The sequence below is a fragment of the Anser anser genome (genome assembly GCF_964211835.1).
Source record: "Anser anser genome assembly, chromosome: 5".
In the NCBI taxonomy this organism is placed as follows: domain Eukaryota; kingdom Metazoa; phylum Chordata; class Aves; order Anseriformes; family Anatidae; genus Anser; species Anser anser.
Genome location: NC_139725.1, coordinates 61,339,063 through 61,359,920, shown reverse-complemented (window position 1 = coordinate 61,359,920; position 20,858 = coordinate 61,339,063). Strand labels below are relative to the sequence as shown.

General features: G+C 50.2%; 1 protein-coding gene across 4 annotated transcripts in view; it reads right to left on the bottom strand.

Moving 5' to 3' along the window:
- The window catches only part of RTN1 (reticulon 1), a 127,822-nt gene that overhangs the window by 38,492 nt on the left and 68,472 nt on the right, over positions 1 to 20,858 (bottom strand). For 3 of the 4 annotated variants that reach the window (XM_083838350.1, XM_083838348.1, XM_083838351.1), the window contains 2 exons: positions 9,978 to 10,721; positions 6,655 to 7,437 (listed from right to left, as the gene is read on the bottom strand). In XM_083838350.1, the coding sequence (XP_083694476.1) occupies positions 6,655 to 7,437; positions 9,978 to 10,716 (1,522 nt within the window). In that variant the 5' untranslated portion in view covers positions 10,717 to 10,721. Of the gene's footprint in view, positions 1 to 6,654; positions 7,438 to 9,977; positions 10,722 to 12,193; positions 12,219 to 20,858 lie in introns of those variants that run through there. The other variant, XM_083838349.1, reaches the window with a different exon arrangement.

Below are 20,858 nucleotides of genomic sequence, written 5' to 3'. Positions count from 1 at the left end.
CAGGGATGGGGCATCCACAGCCTCTCTGGGCAGCCTGTGCCAGGGCCTCACCACCCTCTGAGTGAAGAATTTCCTCCTAACTTCTAATCTAGATCTCCCCTCTTTTAGTTTAAAACCATTCCCCCTTGTCCTATCATTATCTGCCCAAGTAAAAAGTTGCTCTCTATCTTTTTTTGCAAGCCTTCTTGAAGTATTGAAAGGCTGCAATGCGCAAAGATAATCATAATTATTGGATTATCATATTTATCATATTTATTTATCATATTTATTTATATATTATCATATTTATTTATATTATTATCATAATTCATGTCATTTTTTCTACTTGGGTTCCCCAGCCCCTGCAAAAATTCCTCCATGCCCATTTCCATGCAGAAAATTAAGAGTCCAATGAGTCCAAGCAGGGAAAGATGGAAGAAGTTGGAATTGTTCAGCCTGAAGTAAAGAAGGATGAAGAAGGAACGTCAACTGCTTTCAATAGACGCTTGAGGGCTGGTGGAGGATGTGCCAGGAGAAGCCTATCCGAAGGAGCTGCAAGCATTTGACAGGAGCGCTCCGACACTGCTGCTGGCTGAGGACCAGGACGGGCTCTATGGGCCTTGAGAAGTCCCTGCCAGGCTGGACTGCCAGACATTTCCATGCCTGCTTGCAGCTCCCGGTGCCGACACAGCATGACAGGACCGGCCCAGACTTGTAGCTCCGGCCTACCCTCAAACATCTGCCTTTGCCCAGAAGGTGCAGTAGGCCAGGCCCTGAGCAACCTGACCCCACTGCCTTGAGGAAGGGGTTGGATTAGAGACCCCCGCAGGTCCCTTCCCACCTAAATTTTCCATGTGTGAAGCAAGTGCGTAGAGGTTCACCGATGTACTCCAAGACTGTAAGGCAAGACCAGGCCTAGATCAAAGCGTTCACCTCTCCAGGCAGGTTCTATGTGTGAAAACACTCCGGCTCCAGGCCCAACATCCCTCTCCACCACACCTTTTCCAAGCAGGGATTTTTCAAAGGCTGCAAAGCTATCGCAGCCCCATAAAAAGCAAGCTGAAACAGGCAAAACAGATGGGCCGGAGTGTGGAGGCACTTACAGCAGATGGCACTAAAATATTAAACTAACATTACCGTATGCTTAAGCCGTGGCCTGGCTTGCTGCTGATTGCAGAGCCAGCCTGGTGAAAACACGCAGTTGAGAAATGAGCCTCATCTCACTAAATTACCCTGCTGAACATCCCCTTCCCACAGAAAAATGCCTCACCAGCGACTCCCCCAACAGCAGGGATGTGCTAACACGATGCAGGCTACGTTTTGGTGAACAAAACCCATTCAGAATAACTTAAGGTCTCTCCCAGATCCCTGCTGGAAAACAATCTCCTTGAGAAACTGGGCTTGTCTGCAGCAACAAGCAGAGGTGGACACAGAGGGGAAAAAGCCCAAATTGCTTTGTGCTCGTCCACTGCGATAGCTCTGGCCAACACGGGGTGACACGAGAGGCACCAAAGAGGATAGGAACATGCTCTTCAACCAAGGGCATTTGTGTCACCCCAAAGCCAGAAGTGGTCCTGACTGTGGCTTGTGACACTCCCTGGGGGCCACCAGACTTGGGTGGCCATCAGGCTTGGTGTCCCTCCTGGGTGTTTGGAGCCAGAGCAGCCACAAAGGGTGGCACACAACGGGTGCGTCAGATAAAATTCAGCATTTAAAATGCATTTCCTGGCTGGGAACCCTGCCTGGAGCCTGGTCCTGCCCGTTGTGCCATCTAGCGTGTGAGTAACAGCACGACCTGTGTGGTGCCAGGAGTTGGACTTGATGATCCTTATGAGCCCCTTCCAACTCGGGATATTCTATGATTCTATGATTGTGCAGCTCCAGGCCAGGGGTTCCCTTTTCCTACACTGAATTGCCATAAAGGAAAATAGACATAGAGCATTACGATATCCCTCTGCAAGCCAGAAGGTGAACATGGTCACACTAGAGATACAATTTACCTCAGAAGTGATAACAGCAGACACAGGTGACCCTGTAGATTTATTTAATTAGTATCTTGCAACTAAATATATCACCCAAAACCACAGGCAACTTCTGTGCATGGCCACTAACTTGCACCACAAACCTCCGCTGGGACTGCACAGAAGAGGGGCTTGGGGCAAATTCAGAGACCAGTGGACGTTCAACACCACACATGTTCATACAACTCTGGCTGTGCTCCTGGTCATTCAGAAATAAGCAACCGGTTTTGAAGAACAACTCTTGGGGCTACGATATTTCCAACAGACCCAGGCAGTGTCAGCCTCTTTGCACCACAGGCAAACCTGTGCACGGCTGTCGGAGAGGCCTGCTGTATCCCCTGCAGGTTTTGTGAGCCCAAGCATCTCAAGAGATGCCCACAGCGAGTTTCAAGTGGATAGTCCTGGCTGACCACAGAAGAGCTAAAGTGCAATAAGAGATTTAATTTTTCAAATGGTAAATCTAAGTGTACAGCAGGTTGCAAATATGTTCCTATGCAGGTTGCAAATGATCAAATTATGCTCATTTATACACTGGCGAGTTTCTGGGACCTTTACTATGAATTGCCACTTTTTTTTTTTTAAACCTGGGCTCAGACGTTTGATCTGAAGGGCAACAAGCTGCTGCATGTTCCATTAAACCGATCGAGCAGAAGGAATAACACTGTCATTGAAGCAGAGGCTGGAGAGAGACACGATGCCCCAGCCCCGGGGAGATCTCTGGCCAGGACAAAGCCCCCAGGCTGTTGGACACCAGTCTTGGGTGAGCCAGGCCACCACAAGCTGGCACAGAGCATCTGACAGGACAGCAAGAGAAGAGACAAAAGCACTCAGCCAAAATGCTTCTTCTCTGTCTGCCTTGGTCCAGGCTTCTCTCAGGCCTCTTGCAAACTGCCCTGCTCCAAAAGAGACATGCTCTCAGGAGAGCAGGGCTTTTCTGAAATTCCCCATGTGTCCAGACCATGTGCAAACCCAGCCTGGGCGTCACCTGAACTAAACAATGTCACGGCGCTGTGCAGGCCATACCAATCAGACGTGTTATTTTCCAAAGTTTGTGAAAATCTGTTGCTTTTCTTAGAACAAACCTAAAAATCCGCATCCCTTGCTCTGGCTGCTGGAATGCACAAATACTTCTTACTTCTTTGTGGCTCAATATTTAAAAACAAAAAACAAACACAGAAAAATAAAGCTGAGCTGGCAATCTCCTTCCCAGAGAACCACAACCAGAGAGGCTCCAAGCCCTGTTGGGTATGGGCTGTGTCCATCTCTGGGAGGAGATGTGGGGGCAATGAGAGCTGAGCAGCAAATGTCTTGCTACAGCTCTGCCTTCCCCTCTTTGCTCTGCAGGAGGCAGAGGAATTGGTAATGCTAACGTAGGCAGTGATTGCACAGCTCCGGCCAAAGCAAAGCCTGTGTCGCAGCAAGGACTGCAGCCTTTCTGACCATGTCAAAAAGTGAGTGAGACTCACTAGCAGCTAACGGCACGGGAATAGCTCCATCCTCTATTTCAAACCATGTAAAATGGAGGCAGGCAGCCATTGCCCGTTTTTGTTATTGCCACTGGATGGCAACAGATGTTAAGCAGAGGCACTGAGTTATCAGTGCGCAAACCTCACGTCCACTTGCTGCGCTCTGCCTTGATGGAATCACAGTATCACATGGTGAGACAGTTCGTACTTACAAAGCTGACAGCTGGCTATTTTTAAATTTCATATACCTGGCTACGAGCTGGCCAAGGGCCATGGAAAGATCTGAATTTGGGTGTCCAAAGCATAGCCAAGCGTGTCAAACAGCTTCATCTGATCCATCGCATTCCTATGAATCTCCAGAAATGCTGGGCTTGCACTTACCAGAGCTCAGGTGGGACTTACCATGGCCATTGGGGGGGGTCAGTCCCCACCCGGACTCTGTGAACCTCACTAAAACCATTTTGTTTTAATGACAACGTGTGGCAGTGGCACAGCACTCCCGAGATGACAGGCAGCAAGCCGGTAACATGAAACACTGAAGTTTTTGTTTTCCGTCTTTTATCTAAACAGTCCCATCTTGCTAGTCTTCTCTTAATGATAGATACCTATAATTAAGTTAATTCTGTTAATGATGATACTGTTCTTGCTTTGGGTGGCATCGTTCTGCTGCACTTCCACTGAGTGGCACTGCAGCATCTCCCTCTATTCTCATCACTCCGGCTGAGCCTGGTCCATGCCAAATGCCTGGCGGGTGAATCGAAGCTGGCGTATGGCATGTATTTGATGTCCCTGTTGAAAAGCTCTGCCAAGACTTCAATTCAGTGCTACGAAGGCAGTCACTGCCCCCTCGGACATGCTCTGCCTTGACATTTTTCTGCCAGCTGATGGAGCTTCAGGCTGATGGAGCCTGGTGGGACACAGTGGGGATGCTGTGGTTCCACCAGGCCCCAGTTCACCTCTGATGACCCTGAAAAACAGCTGAAGAGTTTCACGTGAATTCCCGTGAATTCTCCAAATGAGGAACAACCTCTCCTTTCCCACATCAGGAAAGACCCATGATCTTCCTTCAACATAAAAATTTAACTGGCACCCTGACACGTGACCTGTATGGCAAATACCCATGACAGGAAGGCAATGTAAGCCAGACCTCAAGATCATCCACGTTTTCAAACCTTGAGCCCACCTCCCCCTACCTTTAAACCTGTTTCAAAAAAAAAAAAAGTTTTAGCAATAATCTTCTTGATTAGTTTTCTGTTCTCGGTTTTAGCACCAGAGCATTGTGAGGGAGAAAAGCACATACTGTAAGTATGGTCCTTATGCACCGCCGAACAGTCACCAGGTGTCTTGCATCTCTCCTGGTAGAAAAGTTCCTGCCACTGCTGACCTACGGGAACATAGGTAGGAAACACAGACCTGCTGTGACACTGGGAGAACATCATGCACACGGGATTTTCTCTGACCACCTCATGGGAACAAGCCTCTGCTAGCACCAGATTAAACAATGACAGAAAGTAAACGAGATGCAAAAGTTAGGCCAAAACCCATGAATATGATCAAGGGGGACTGGATTCGTACTGTGTGTAGCTGCACTAAGCTTTGTTAAGGCAACAAGAGGGATTTTTCAGGAAAGCCTGTCTGTTGATAAGTGTACATATCCCTGCAAATTTTATTAGGCCCTGAAATTGCAAAATCCCAGGAGAGAGAAATTAGCTGCCCATCTGGTATTCCCCAGCTACTTTCCCCAAATCCAGGACCAACTCGTGAGTCATCTGCCCAGAGCAGCACGCAGGACATGTCATGGTGCCAGAGGTCAGCTGGGACCCAACATCAGACACTGCAGCAGAGGTGTGCAAGGGAAATTCACCCAGCCCTGTAGCTTTGAGGGTCTGGGCAGGGCCTGGGCAAGTTCTGCAAAAGGAGAATTTGGGAATGGGGGGAGAGAAAAGACTGGAGCTCAGCCACCTGTGAAAGAGCTAAGAGATGCGCAGCACGACATTGTGTGCTCTGAGAGCCTGGCAGGAAAACATACCAAAAAGCAATAATCATGTTTCTTATTCAGCCTATTAATGTCATCAATTCATTATCGCTAGGAACATCAGTATTTACATACCTAATTGCACTGCAGCTCTTGCAGTAGGCTCCCCAGCACATTCTGAAAGCTCAGGCTATTCCCTTACTAGACTGGCACGCTTGGGTTCACAGCGTTAGATAAATCAGTTGTAAAAGCATGCCCCAAACGTGCCCGCCACGTCTCCAGGCCATCATGTGGTCAAACGTCTGCACAAACACAGAGAGATGACAAAGATGCTCTCGGAGCAGCAGGAGAGGGGGTTGCCCCCCTGACCTGTATCCAGCTGTTTGCAGGGAAGCTGCAGCTCTCTGAACTGCGAGCCCCAGCTGACGGAGGAGCTGTGGACAGCCTTTGTCCCCCAGCCCAGCCAGGGGGACAGCGGAGAGTCCCTCCCTGCTGTGCCAGCCTGCAAATCTGGGGGCACACGAAGGTCCCAGCTATTCAGAGCTGCTGTACTGCAAAGAATAAAATGCTTTTCTTCTGTCGTGTGCTTTGTGAACTGAGCCAGTCATGGCTGCTGGGACCCCCAGCAGTGCCAGGGTGCAGTGACCGTGAGCTGCCACTTGGTCCTCAAGATTCAGCTCACACCAAAAGCTGGTGGTAGCTCTAGAGGCTTGGTGGGTCTGGTTGGACCTCGGTGCCTGGCTCAATGCTGGCTTTGAAGGCATCCCGCGGGGAGCCAAGCGCCCCTGAGCTCACCTAAGTACCAGAGAAGTGTCCTGCCGTCCCCTCCCAGAGCTGGATTAGGCTTTCAGAGGGGCCCCAGGATGTCCCCCGAGGCGCACAGAGCTGGAGCAAGTCCCACTCCTCTCCACACCAGCCCATGAGTGCACACAAACCCCTGTTTATTGTGGATGGAGGGGGTCAGCCACCACCACAGAGATACTGAAGCTCCACCAGCTTCAGAAACACCCAGACTCACCAAACCCCAACCCCTCTCCTCCTCCAAATCACCAGAGCCTGACCCTTGCATCATCACAGGCTTTGAGCTGGGGTTACCCAGCGCCAGCAGCATCCCCCGGTCAGCAGTGCTAACACCTCCCCTGCAAGGAGCTTCTCCCTCTTCCCCCTTCTTCTCAGCAGCATTGCAAAAATCAGCATAAACATCTGCATTTACCTCTCTGCTTATTTAAAAACGGCAGTAGGGGTGAAGCCAAGGGACTTCTTTTCCCAGAGTCCTTGGAAGACACTTTGCTTTGGTTAACAACAGTTTCTTCGATGGGTTTCTTCAGGATTATTCTTTCCTTCAGCTCCTCAGTGCTGACGGCAGAGGTCGGCGGCTCAGCACTTATTTTCGGGGCAACAAAGGAGCATTTCAGGTAGGACGCGGAGTCTGCCAGGTTCTCCCTGTTCATCCTGCTCTCTGTCGTTTTACTGGCTTCATAATCCAAGGCGTCAGCGCGCGAGCCGTTCTCTTCCTTGATAATGTCCATCACCACGGGCTTCATGAGCGGGGAGTCCTGCTCCCTTTTCGGGCTCTCTTCAGAGGCCGACGAGGCATCGCAGGACTCGATGATGAGCTCGCTGTCAAGCTCAGCCTCCCGCTCCTCCCGCAGGATGCTGTACTGGATAGAAGGGGAGGCGGGCGACGGAGGGGGCCCTCCGATGTGGCTGAAGGTCATGTAGTTGGAGTGCAGCACTTCCTCGGCGGCCAGCGGGTCCTCCGACACCAGCTCGATCTCCGAGTCCCCTGACTCGGCGCTGCTGGCTTCGTTATCCAGCGGCGCAGGGACAGCGGGGAGCCCAGGCTTGCCTCGCTGCTCTTGCTTCTCGGCGGAAAGGGCTGGCGACCGCTGCGCCTCCGGGGTCTCGAAGGAGAAGCTCTTTGCTTCCTTGATGGCGCTGATGAGCTCGTCCTCCGACAGGCTGCCTTTGCCCTGCGACTCTGAGCCTGACGGTTCTGCCACACAGAAAGAAAGGGAGAAAAAAATAAAAAAATCATAATTATATTTTCTGACGGCTTAGACAACCAACAATAGATTTCACACCAGCACAGAGCCCTCTAGCAGGACTGGTAACACAGGCAGAAAGTCTCCCCATCTGTGATGACCAACAGTCATCAAGTTTGTCCTTACAGAGCATTTCCCATGCATATTCTCATTACAAAAGTAGTATCATTATCATCATTTAGTGAGGGACAAGCTGAGGAAGAAGGAGGTCGTGGTCAGTGCTTGGCCAGTGGCTCAGCAATCCACTCTTTCACCAGGAAAATCCCCAGGTGTGAGGAACATGGGCTCAGGGTCTGGGGGGTTCCTGACACTCCTGTTTGAGACAGCCCACGTGCAGTTACCAGTAATGTTCTCAAACTATAGTTAGGGGGTGACTTTTTTGGGAGTGAGGGGTGATGGCGAATTCTCTCTTTGCTCTTATCACAGCTGGGTTTGAGAATGAGATTCAGATTTCTACTGTAATTCATTAATATTATTCTAAAGAGATGTTAGCTGTTCAATTAAACCTACAAGAAAAGAGCCCCTCGTGTTTCCTTGGTAAACAGAGAGGTTTTAGTGACAGCATCTGAGCCATGACGTCCTGCTGGGAGATGGGCAAGGAGAATTACCTCTTCTCTGCCCTCCAAGAAATTTTGGATTGTGTGATCTGCTAACACACTTCCATCGGTACTGCCGTATCACGAGCAGGTCTGCAACTCTGCTGACATAACAGCTCACTTGTAACACACCCATCTCATAGGAGAAAGTCCCTCTGTCAGCCAGGGACAGGCAGCTGAAAGGATTAAGGCGTTTGGGACTGCCACACCACACTGCTGTCCAGATGCCAGGAAGATCCTGTTGCATCCGACGCGCTGAGCAGGAGCTCACGCATCCTTTCCCTCCAGCTGCAGGATGCCTGCGTGAACCATGCCGCTCCCCTGCATTACACCATGCAGAGTACTCGCTTCCTGAGCTGCTGTGAGATGATTTAATCCAGCACACATCCAAACAGGAATGTGACCATCAGCCCTCATATTGCAGCAATGCCCCGATCCTCTGGTTCACCTCAGTGCTGCCCACGCAGGCAGATTTCTACTGGGTAGAAATGGTAAGGGCAGGTTTTACGTTTCTTCTTCATTTGTGGAAGTGGAGTCTGGGTGCAGGAAGGGGTGGGCATCCAGAGAAAAAGCCCTGCAAGAGCCAGCCCCTATGGGACGATGCCTGCTTCTTTAAGTGATGTTTTTGGCCTTCCAACACCTCGATGGGACATGGTGCTCAGGGACATGGTGCTCAGGCAGCACTGGGCATCAGCTGTGCCCATGGAGAGCAATGTTTCCACGCCACCAACCAGACAGGGCACGCCACGTGCCGTTCACCCGGTACGATCAGATACAGTTATCAAGTGCCATTCAGCCCTTTTACAGCTGCCAAGGACTGCATAAATAATAATTAGTGCCTGAAGTTCTTAATTGCCTCTTAGTGCCAAAAGTGTAAATCAATAAAAACTGGAATGCTGCAGATGTAGCGTGTGATGTCACCCAGCCAAAAGAAAGAAGAAAAATGTGATGCTTTAACGGCTATTTATTACCTAAAGATTCTGGCTAACACAGGCAGGATAAATTCAGAGCTGCTGGGGACTCCTTCAATCTTTTTTCCTGAAAGTGTGCAAATGCACGCTCAGTTCTGGAAGGTGTTTCTCTAAGTGTAGGTGTTAGTGTGGGTGGAAATCCCAAGCTGCCATTTTATGGAAATCCCTCTTGAATTATAAATGCTCCAAGAATTCCTCAAAGCAATGGAAATTTCAGTTTCAGGATGGCATTGTCAGATATCAGGGGTTTGATCCAGGATGCTGAAATTTAACTTCAAGTCTCAAAACTCTGCTTCCTGTCACAGAATTTTATTCCTTTTTCACCAGCTATACTGCTCCCATATTTTAGTGGTGCAGAGCAGTGTATAATACGGGAAACAAGGAACAAATATCATATACCACTGCAGTAATCAGATGATAAGAAAATGTGTAAGAGAGGGATCTTGGTGCCTTCCACCCCCACGCCCAAGAGTAGAAACCAGCAGCCTCTAACAGAAATTGGCCCTTTGTCCCTCTGTAAATGAGATGACATTTCCCTCACCAGCATTTTCCAAGAGCAGCACTTGCACATGCAAGCAGTGCTCATTTTAACATCCCAATGCCCTCCTAGGGCAAAAAGGCTTTAAGCAAACATCAAAATCTAAAAAATGAACCCAGACGTTCACAGCACGCTGGTCCCATATGCCCCATTTCTTCTGTGGAGCACAGCTGGGGTGACCAGGAGACCCCAAAATCACAGGAACCTGACCCAAACTGTTGCCAAACTGATACCAGCCTTGATGGCACCCCTGCAAAGAGGTACAAGAGCAGAGTAGAAACACCTCCACCCGTGAGACATTACAGATCCCACAGCACACAGGGCTAACATTGCAGCCACTTGCAGAATAGCAAAAAAAAAAAAAAAGGTGCTGGTGGCAGCGTTACCTGTGCTGGAGGATGGCGGTGTGACAGAGCCCGGGCTGTCATCTTCTGGCTCCGACACCGTCACGGTGGGCACCACCTCATGGCTTGGCTTCAGGCCGGTTTCGGGCTGAGTGGGACTTGCCTCTTTGCTGGCAGCTTCGCCAGTGCTGGGTATCTCGGTCAGCGTGATCTTGACAGGGGTTGTCACCAGCGAGGCACTGTGCTGGTCCCCAGACCTTTTATCTTCAAGAGGGGCTTGCTCTTCAGGAGCCTTTGTGCCCTCCAAAGTCGGCGTCCTCTGAGGTTCGGCAGCGTGGCTGGACCCAGTGGGTGCTCCCCGGTACTCATCGATCCGGTCCGGGCTCTCATCTTCCGAGTCTGGCTCATGTTTTTCTTGGTATTTTATTTCTTCTGATCTACTTATGTCCATGTATTTATAACCTTCTACTTTCATGGGATCTGCTAAGGTTTTGTCAACTTCGGTAGACTCTGCAGGAGTCATCTCTATTCCCGAATCGGAGCTAAACAAGCCGCGGGACTCGAACCCAGTCACGTCTTGAACAGGATGCCCCAGCGTGTTAAACCCCTCCGTGCTGCCCGAGCAGGGAATGGGGCTGTTCTCCTGCTGGTAGATCCCTGTGAAGTAGGTGCTGTCCCGGGGAGTGGTGTAGTGGACGTCGGAGATCAGAGAGGTGTAGAAGGAGCTGTCGGCCCCGTTGGCGGCACTGGAGCTGTAGTCGAAGAGGTGTGATGAGGCCATGACACCTAAAGCAAACACAGAAAAACAACACAGTGAGGAGACGAGAGCCGTCAGTCTTTCTGCAAAGCCACACATGCCCACTGCTGATGTTAGACTGAGTTTGTGCACCAGGCTTGGGTTTGCTTGCAAGCTTTTTGGGGCTGTCACTTACTCTGCCTTCGGGCAATACAGTGCACATCTGGCAGATGAGGCTTCCAGCTGCTGCTGCATCTTAAATAGCTATAGCAAGCCTTAAAACTGCTAGGAGAAACCCTATATGGGACTGAATCCTTCCTCTCAGCTCCCACATCCCAGCGAGCTGAGCAATGACCATGCTGGTAAAGACCCCAAGTCCTCCAGCTCACCCCTTTTCCGCAGGGCACGATCAGCCTGACCACGTTGTTCCTGGCCAATGCTTGCCCAGCCTGTGCATAAAAATCTCCGGTGATGGCAATCCCACAGCCTCCTTCACCTTCTGGCCCAACTTCTGCTCATCACCCTGCAAGAGATACGGAGCTCCTGGCCCACTCCATGTGTCCCTGGTCTGCCAAGCACAAGGCAACGTTCACAGCAATCCTAAGGGATGCTGCAGCAGCTGCAAAGCCAGAAACCGTAAAATATCAGCAAGAAAGCTCCAGAGCTTCTTGCACGTGTTTATTTTCTTTCTCTTTGCACATGCATAACAACACCACCCTTAAATACAGTTGCAACTACTTCTGTCCCACTGCACTCCATGCATTAGGCACACGCAGCTCATACAGTGAGCCCTGAACAATATTTTTTCCTTAGCACGACTCAGCATCCAACCACAGGCTTTATTTCATTGCACAGCCCTGCTGAATTTCACACGCACAGTCCCAGCACTGCACAAAGGAGGAATGACCAGCTCCTTCACGTGTGTGTTCATGCTGCTCAGTGCTGTGATGACTTGCAAGCAGCACGCAGTTCCTCCTCCCCAGGCTGCCTTTGCAGCTGGAATGGCATGCTCCCCCTTTTGCGAAGGGAAACCTGGCAGCATAGAGAAAATGTAACCTGAAAGTGCCGTGCCTCACTTTTTAGCCTGCCTACCCTACCTGTGGGCCCATCGCCACCGACTTCAGGTGCTGGGGTGCTGCTGGTCCCCCCCAGCCCTCACCACTCAGCTGCCACCACGCGCTTTGCCTTCTGACCATTACAGAGCACTGCATTGAATTTCTTACAGAAATTAAGCCAAGATCTTGTTATAGAGCAGTGAGGGTCATTGCAGAGACTTTTCCTATGCAAGTGGAAGTTCTTTCCTTTCCACCCAGGTAACTTTGCATTTACCTGCTCTAAACACCTCCCTCCATCTCCCTGCTAGCTCCCTCAGGGCTGCACGAACCCTGTGCAGCTTGCTCCTGTCTTCACTGCTCAGGCCGATCAGCAGAGAGCACAAAAACAAAGCATAAACAGAAAAACAGTGAAAAACCCCAAGAAATGAGGGCTAAGGGGGGCTGCCCAGCACCCCATCAGGTCCTACCTGAGCTCATTTGGTGCCTTGAAAGGACAGCTCATCCACACAGAACACCAAAAACATTTCAAAACCATCAGTAAGCAGAAAGGGACAGGTTATTTTTCTTGCTCGTATCTTTCTTGCTGAGCTAGCCTTTTTGAAAATTATCCATAAACAGGTCTGGGTTTTCACAAATGTGTTGGTTAGCTGAAATTATCTGAGGCATTGTTTATGCCAACATATTTCAGGCTGTGAATTGCTGACTGCAGCCTATCCGTGCCTGTTGCTGCCAGTATGTGCTGTTTGTAATTTACTGTTTGTACGGGGTGAGTGGCTGCCTAAATCATGAGGTTTCAGGGCTGCTCTTTCATCAGCTGGTTCCTCGGTGCCTTCTGGGGCTGATCCAAAGCCCACCGAGTTCACTGGGAAAAAACAAATCCCACTGATTTTGTGTGGCTTGGGATCAGCTCAAGTTGGCTGGGCAATACTTGGTGCTCTGGGTGCTCACAAAAAACTCACCAGCACAGCACCAGCACCAAGCATAAAACCTTTTCTACAAACATCCCGAGATTGCTAGCAAGTAGGCACAAAATTAGTCAAAGGGAATTGAAGTTGCCTCCAAACCAGCATTCACAGATGCTACTTGCAGCTTTCATTTAGGCTTTATCCGCAGTATGAAGGTGCCAGAAGCATGGGCTGTTGGAGCACTTGGCAATGCTGATGGACAGAGCAGAGAAAGGGTTTGGGAAGTGTCTGTGTCAGGTGCTTCATCGCAGGAGTCACAGCAAGCCAGGGCTGCTCGCAGGACAGCCACTGTCACACGGACAGCCTAGGAAAACGTCATCCTGGTCTTGGCTGCTCCTGAGCAGAAAGGAAAAAATATGCCTGCAATGGTCTCTGAAAGAAACATCACAGTTACTAATGGCAGGAAAAGGCATGCTACAGATTTTATCCAACACAAGAGTAGACTTAAAATAGACTCAATCATAACCCTTTTTTTTTTTTTCTTCATTGCAGCGGGTTTGCAACCACTGGTGAAACGATAAATGTGTTTCTTTCTGGGGTTCGGGGCAAAGAGTTCAAGGGTGTGCGAGTGTGTCCTTGCACATGCGTGAGCAGGGAGGGCTCACGTCAGCAGAACGGATCGGTCCTGGCTCTCAAGGCAACTGCAGAGTCAAAAGCTCTAAGACAGCTGAAAGTGCCTAATTACGAGGATTTAATGCAACTCCGTATTTCCACAGGGAATGATTTAAAGCCATCGGTAAAAATGCCTCTCAGTGGTGAAGTGTGAATACATCAGCTATTAGGCTGGCTATTAAAGACACGGAAACCTGCAATAGCTGAGCATATTTTTGCTGAAGAATGGTGTGTTCAGAGCCCGGTGATTCAGCAATGCCCTCCCCGATTTTAAGTTTATTTAGTTCAATATCCGTGGGAAGGAGAAGCCTTGAATAGCACTGCTGACGGGTGGCAGTATCGGCTCTGAAGTTACCCTTGTTACAAAAGGTTTTTTTTAAAAAACTGCACGTCCCTCAAATGTGCCCAAAAACTTGCCTGCCAATTCAGGTAAAGCAAAGCTATTCAGTGCTGAGAGCAGCCGCCGTGTTTGCTTGTAACACAAGCCCTCGGGAACTAATTTCACTTCCTGCAGGCAGCGAAGCAGTAATGGTCTGGTTCAACCACTCTGAGCACAGCTGAGATCTCAGTTAGTTGCACGCATTTTCATCAACTGTAAAGAATTCTTTTTTTTTTTTTGGAAAATGATTGTTTTCTTTCCTCGGAATAAGAAATTGAATGCTCCAGAAGTCCTCCCCTACAGCGTTAGATTTAGAGTTTAGCAATTGACACGCTAAAACAAAATTAAGAAATCACTGGCTCCACACAGAGTAACTCTTAATTTAAGGAAGGGAGCTGAAAGCCGGCTGGGATCAATGAAAGCTGAGGTGCTCCGGCACACTGGAAGAAGAAATCAAGAAGTTAGATGAGGTTAACAGACAAAAAAAACCAGCTAATTTAAATGAGAATGATTTTTTTCCCCAAAAAAATAGAGTACTCTCAGTCTTCTTCAAATTGATCACTTCCAAGAATCATGTTTGATTTCCTGAAGTCACCTGGATGCCGAGCAGTCCCCGCGTTGACCTGCCTTTCCTAACCGCCGCACACAGCCCCAAGGACCTTCGGTGGCATGGACAGACCGACGTGGGACATGGCACTTGGCAACCCTGCAATGCAAGGTTCAGTGCTTATTGTGCCAGTGGTTCGGTCAGAATTGTTCATTTCTCAGAAGAGGAGAGGGGGAACTGGTCTTTAATTAGCTGATGCTATTTTTACAGCCTGGAGCTGCACCAAGAAGCCGAAGGATCTTCAGGTGCACTTTGAGGAGTCGAGGTTCCTGCGACCTTTCCCAGATAAAAGCAGAACAGTGTCAGCAAGAGGCTTCCAGCAAATTCCCGTAGGTCTTTTAAACAGTTGGCTCTGACTTTTGCTGTGGATATTGAGCCTCAGGAGCAGGAGCTCCAGCTCTGCCCCGTGCCCACGCGGATCACAGCCTCCTTGCACCGAGGTCCCTCCTTCCCCTTTGGGCAGCCCCCGACCTGGGGCAACTTCTGAACTAGAGACAATAACGCACAAAGTCCCATGAAGAAGGGGACCACTGCTGTCAAACTCATCCAAACGATGTCAGGAGGTCTCTCAGGCCAGGTGCCACAGCCGGGTCCCAGCACCTTTCGGTGTCATGCAGAGGCTTAAGACAACCGAGCTGCCAAAACCACACCATATTTTCCAGCACGGTGACTCTGCTCTGCTCCAAGACTCCCGAAGGCAGCACAGAGCTCAGGGATATGCTGTGACTTCCCTTTGGCACTCAGCCTAAAGCCTGGCTCTTAATTGGATACCCAATATTGTCTTAGAGGCTCAAGGAGATGGCTGAGCGCTTCACAGAATCACAGAATTGAAGGGGTTGGAAGGGACCTCGAAAGATCATCGGGTCCAACCCCCCTGCCAAAGCAGGCTCCTTAGAGCAGGCTGTCCAGGTAGGTGTCCAGACGGGCCTTGAATATCTCCAGAGAAGGAGACCCCACAACCTCAGTGGGCAGCCTGTCCCAGTGCTCCGTCACCCTCACCGTGAAGTTCTTCCGCATGTTGGTGCGGAACTGCCTGTGCTCCATCTTGTGGCCATTACCCCTTGTCCTGTCCCCACAAACCACTGAAAAGAGGTTGGCCAAATCCCTCTGTCTCCCACACCTCAGGTATTTATACACATTGATGAGATCCCCTCTCAGTCTTCTTTTCTCCAGGCTGAACAGGCCCAGGTCTCGCAGCCTTTCTTCATAGGGAAGATGCTCCAGGCCCCGTATCATCTTTGTGGCCCTCCGCTGGACTCTTTCCAGGAGAGACTCTTTCCTTTGCCGACCTTTTTGTTGTACCATTGCCCTCTCTCCTCAAAAAAATGACTTCATACCAAGGCTGACTTTGTCCAACACCAGGGACCCGTCACAGGCTCTCAGTGCACCCCCAGTCCCTTTGCCAGACCTTGCCCCCACATGAACGCCTGCACCCAGAAAGCAAATCCTTGCTCAAGCTCCTCTCTCACATCAGAGAGATCTTCCTGCTTTCTTCCAAACACACAACAGAAGTAGCTGTTAGGCAGTCCTGCCTCTTCTGTACCAACCTTACAATTTTGGCATCAGCTGCAAGCCACAAGCCTGTGTTTGACCTTTGCTGCTTCTTATTCCTAATGCTTCCTTGCAAAAAAAATAAAATAAAGAGGATAAGACTTCCCCTATTCTTTTGACCCTCATATATGATGGTTTCTTAAAAAAAAAAAAAAAAAAAAATCCATTTACCTCCATTTTTCAAATTTATATTCCTATGTTCTCCTGTGTAGAATTTCTGTACAGATGTTCTATGTTTCATCACTTTCCCCCATCTTGCAGTACCCAGACAGACTGGTAGTCCCAAGTCTCTCTCCAAATTCAAAGCACACACCATCATCTTAGATCCAGACGCAGCTGCTTCTCCCTCTCTGCTTGGTTTCAAGTCCAACCTCAAGCCTCAGGAAAGCTGTGGAGATTTCCAGATGCCCTTCACTGGTCCTGCTCCCAGCAGGACACCGCAGTGGCAGACATCCCTCATCCCCGTGCCAAATCACACAAAGCTTTGAAGTGGGCTGGGTACCCCTGGGGATATCTGAGTGCACAACTTGGGAGCCACACGCTCGGTTTTTACGTGACCCTTCTCTACGAAATTCTAACCCAAGACACTTCAGCGTCCAGGCAAACCTCACAAACACTTGGGTGCTTGCAGGCCAGTTCAAACAGAGCATGAAACCCAAATTTCTGAGAGCTCTTCTATCACCGTGCCGTGGATAACTCTTAAATCAGCCTGGATTGGCCTTCATGGATAGCCCGAGCCAGCTGCCAGCCCCGAGCTGTGCTACCTGGAGATGCTGCAGGTGAGGAGCTCAGAGGGCTCCTTGCGGCCCAGCTTCCCCCAAGCACAGGCGGTGCCGGCCGTCCCCAGCTGCCAGGAGATGGTGCTCTTTCTTCTAGCTCAGGGTCTGCAAAGCCAGCGTGCAGGTTGGCAACTTCTCTTCCTCCAAAGCTCTCCTGACGCGGGAAGAACACAGCTCTGCAGGGCACGGCGTTTGCAAACGTGAGTGGCTGTCTTCTGGAAGTCATTTTGGGACTCCTTTGCATCACAGACGCTACAAAAAAACTGGATGTACCAGAAGGATGCATGCTCCTATTCTATTAGTATTTCCCCTGGCTCTCTGCATGGGTCCTGGGAGGGGGTCAGGGCATCAGCTGGGCAAGTGGCTTGTCCTCAGCCCCACATCCCACAGCAGCCCAGAGGAAGGCACACGGAGAAGCCACTGGCATCTCCTGCACAGGTAGGAGGGCAAAAGGACAGGGTGGAGAGTGGAAACAAAACCCCAAACCAACCAAACAGAAAACCCCGCAGGCTTAATTCTATTTACACTCCAGTTACTCCCCTGAATTCATTGGCACCACTTCGGATTCATTCAGTCTAAGATGGAAAGCAAGTCCTAAACTCAAAGAAATTGGTTTGGTGATGCTGAACGTCCTCAGCCCCCACGGACACCCACCGAGCTCGCTGGTGGCGCTCAGCAGGTGCCCCAAAGCCTTGCAAAGCAAACCCATGGCAGATGATTCAGCAGTTCCAATCCCCACGTGCCCTCCAGGCTTTCTGCTTCAATAAATAGCTTCAGAGAGCTCCCATTCGACCCAGCAGTAAAAACCTTCACTGAAGTCCCTGACGACCCTCCTCAGTACTCTGGGCAGCATGAAAAATGAGAAACACTGAAAAAAAGAACTTTTAGAGTAGCATAAAACCAGTTAAAAAGCTCACATGGTTGCATGTGTTCCTGCTAGAAGTAGAGCTGCACCAGATCTTCACAACAGACAGACCAGGATACAAATACCATTTTGTAATTTTTAACAAAAAATCTGCTTCAGGAAGAAAAAAAGACACGGGTTGCTGCAGTAGTACCATGGGGAGTGACATGACTGGTCGGTAGGGTTCAGTGACACTGAGGCACTGCCTAAGACGCTATCAAATGCGCTTTGCTAAGGCTTATTAAAGCCCACTAATAAGAATAATCCATTCTTATTTCACTGGACTCACATTTCCCCTGCAAGATCAAACTCCACTGAGTCCCACAACAACAATCTTCCGAGCACGAAGTGAATTAGCACCTAAATCATGCTTTCCAAAAGGCTTGAAACGAAGCCCAATTCCCTCTAGAGCACTAGCCACAGAAATATCTGAAAATCTGGATGCGTTTGGCCAAGTCTCATTTCTCTACAAGCTCTCAAATACTGAAATTCCATTTCAGACATGACAGAGGGACTTCAGCTCTTCACTGCTTTTATCCCCAGGCAGTCGGTGGATCACCAAACCCAGACCAGGTCGTCCCTGGATGGCCTTGCGGTGACCCCTGTCCCCTGGCCAGCCCCAGCCCCAGGCACCTTCTGCACCCCCAGCCCCGCTGTGCTGGCTCCCAGTTTCTGACAGATCCAGCTTCCCTCGGCTGCCCTAAGGCAAGCCACAGCAGCGCGGCTGCAGATTCAGACTCTGCCTGGAAAACACAGAAATGCCCATACTGGCTGCTTTTGATGCTGCAATAAAACCGGGACAGAATTCGTTGCCCTACAGCTTGAGGCTCTTCTACAGCTAGGGAAAGAGGGCTCGGTGGCAGGGGGGTAAGAGCTGGCACTGGGGAAGGGCTTGTGCTGAAACACAAGTCTTTAAGGCAGAATGTGATACACACTGCTGGGTTTTCACTCAGACCCGACTGCAACATCTCACGGAAATCCCGCTATTAAAAATGAAGAAGAAGAGGAAGAAAGGAACATCTTGCACTTGGGCTTGGCTCCCTGTGCTCCAAGGCTGCGGCCAGCCCAGCAGCACAAATCCTGCAGGGAGACAGAGCGACGGCTGCAACAAAGTTCAGCTGTAAAGAAATCACTGAGAGCTCTCGAGAGGAAAATTAACTTTGCAGCAACGCATAACACCCCCAGCGATGTGTCAGGCAAGATAATTCGGGGAGAAATCCAGCTGGCAGGCACCGGGGGCTGGGGCAGGAGAGAAACCTGCAAGAAACTCCCTGGGCAGAGAAGCACGAGGCCCTGGGAGCCAGCAAAGAGCATCAGAAGACAAGACGTTATGAGCCACAAATCAGGATCAAGTCTAATTTTCCACGGAAATCTAGGTCCGAGAGGACACAGCAGCATGAGGCTGATGCAGGCAAAGAGCTGGGGCTCAAGAAGCCCCCTCCTATTGTCTTTTCACCCAAAGTTTCCCCATCTCAACGTGACCTGTGCCAGGAAGACCAGAGGACCAGTGCATGCTGGCTCCTGGTGGCTTCTTGTATTGGCAGCAATAGATGTGTTAGGAGAAAAGACAGTAGAGCCCCAGCTAGGATCCAGACTCTATAACAGCAAGGACTGAAGGTATAACATACGAGCAGCATCAGAAAAGACTCAAAAAGAGACACTGCAGAGGTTCTGCTGAGGCAGGGGAGGCAGCAGGATCTGATCCAAGCACTAACGTGGTTTCCTTCTCCGTTAAGTGATTTCCTCCTGTTTCTAGAAGGTGGGAGAACCCCGGGTACGTCTGAAAGTCAATCAAAAAGTTATCAAAAGTGTATTAAAAGTTAAAGCTCTCACAGCAGCGCAGAATATGGGGCAGAGCCACTGCAGTCATAAATCATCATCAACCTGCTGGCTCCAGCTTATGCTTAAGGAGGATCGGGCCAGATGTGCTATAACTAATGCTATAAATGTCCTCGCCTTCAAGGTCTCTCCTGTATTTACCTGCCACCGTGGCTCTTCTCCTGCAAAAGATGAGTTTATGCCAAGCAGAGACAGGAAGAATCCTCCCAGACATCTCACTTCCCTGAAGGACATTTTCAGAGACTTATCCCATCCTTTGCTCTACTTCATCGAAGAGCCGATAGGACTACAAACCCGATACAGCTACAAACCCCTCCATTTCCTGACTGCGAATACGTGGCACCTGGAGACCCCACCAGTATTTGCCCACCCAGGAGACCAACATCAGGTTTGAAGTCTGTACTTTGAGTGGAGGCATAATGGTGACTTTGGGGGAGCACTGGGAAGTTGGTCTGCCCCCTTCCCTGAAAGCCCAGGGAATGCTCCTGCTCCTTCCTTAGCTTCCTGGCAGCTTCCATCTCTTTTCATTCGTAAAGCCTGAAGTCCTGCGAGGGTGACGTGGACCTCTGCGGTGAGCTGGTGAGCTCAAGATGCTGGCTTTCACTTTCCACGGACAGCCTGGATGTCCCCTCGGCTCCCTGCTCCCGGAGATGCTCACAAGCAGGGAGGAAAGGAGCAGCTCCTCTCCCCTCTGCGGGCTCACCTGGGGTAAGAGCAGGGCAGGGACGGGGCAGACGCTTTGCTGTAGGGCAGGCAGCTGCCAGTCACTGCTTTTCTGGAAGAGATCAAAAGCAGAGGCAAAGCCGTGCCTCTGCTGCTGGCAGGGAGACGCAGCTCCCTGCGATCAGAGTCGGTGGCTAACTCACAGCCTTCTGCGGATTTAGGGACAGCGGAGGCTGCGCTGCTGAAAGCTTTCGAGGTCGTGGCACAGCAACCTCAATTCAAACCATCCATTTGCTGGGACAGGTGCTGTTAAAGCAGGACGGAGGCAGCAGCTGGACAGCAGAGCCATGACCAGACTCTCCACACTGCGTTCAGCAGCACAGCCTGGTGTTGGGCTTTGCAAGCAAAAAAATGAGGATAATTACCCAGATTGTGATGCCTTGCATAGCTTTCGCAGAGTCCCTGCCACGTGGGAGTTGTTGGCTGCCAGGTGACTGCGGAAGCTGCAGGGAAAGGCAGGGGCAGAGACCTCTCCTCCTGCTCTCCTCCTTGGCCCCATCTCTGATCCATGTGCTGAAGCTGCTCCTGTGGTTATTGCACACCTCAACTGCAAGTTTTCTATTAAAAGCCGCAATGAAAACTTTGCTTTTTCAGCCAAAAAGAGCCTCCAAAGCATGTCCCATCCCCCAGGGGAAGGTCCAAGACGCCAAACCTGAAAATGTCCCGCTTTGCTCCCAACCTGACCTCAGAAGCAGCAGAAAGCACTGAGAGTTTCCTCTTCAGCCTGGGAAGGGTTCAGCTCCTAAACTATCGGGAGCTTTTGAGAGAAGTTA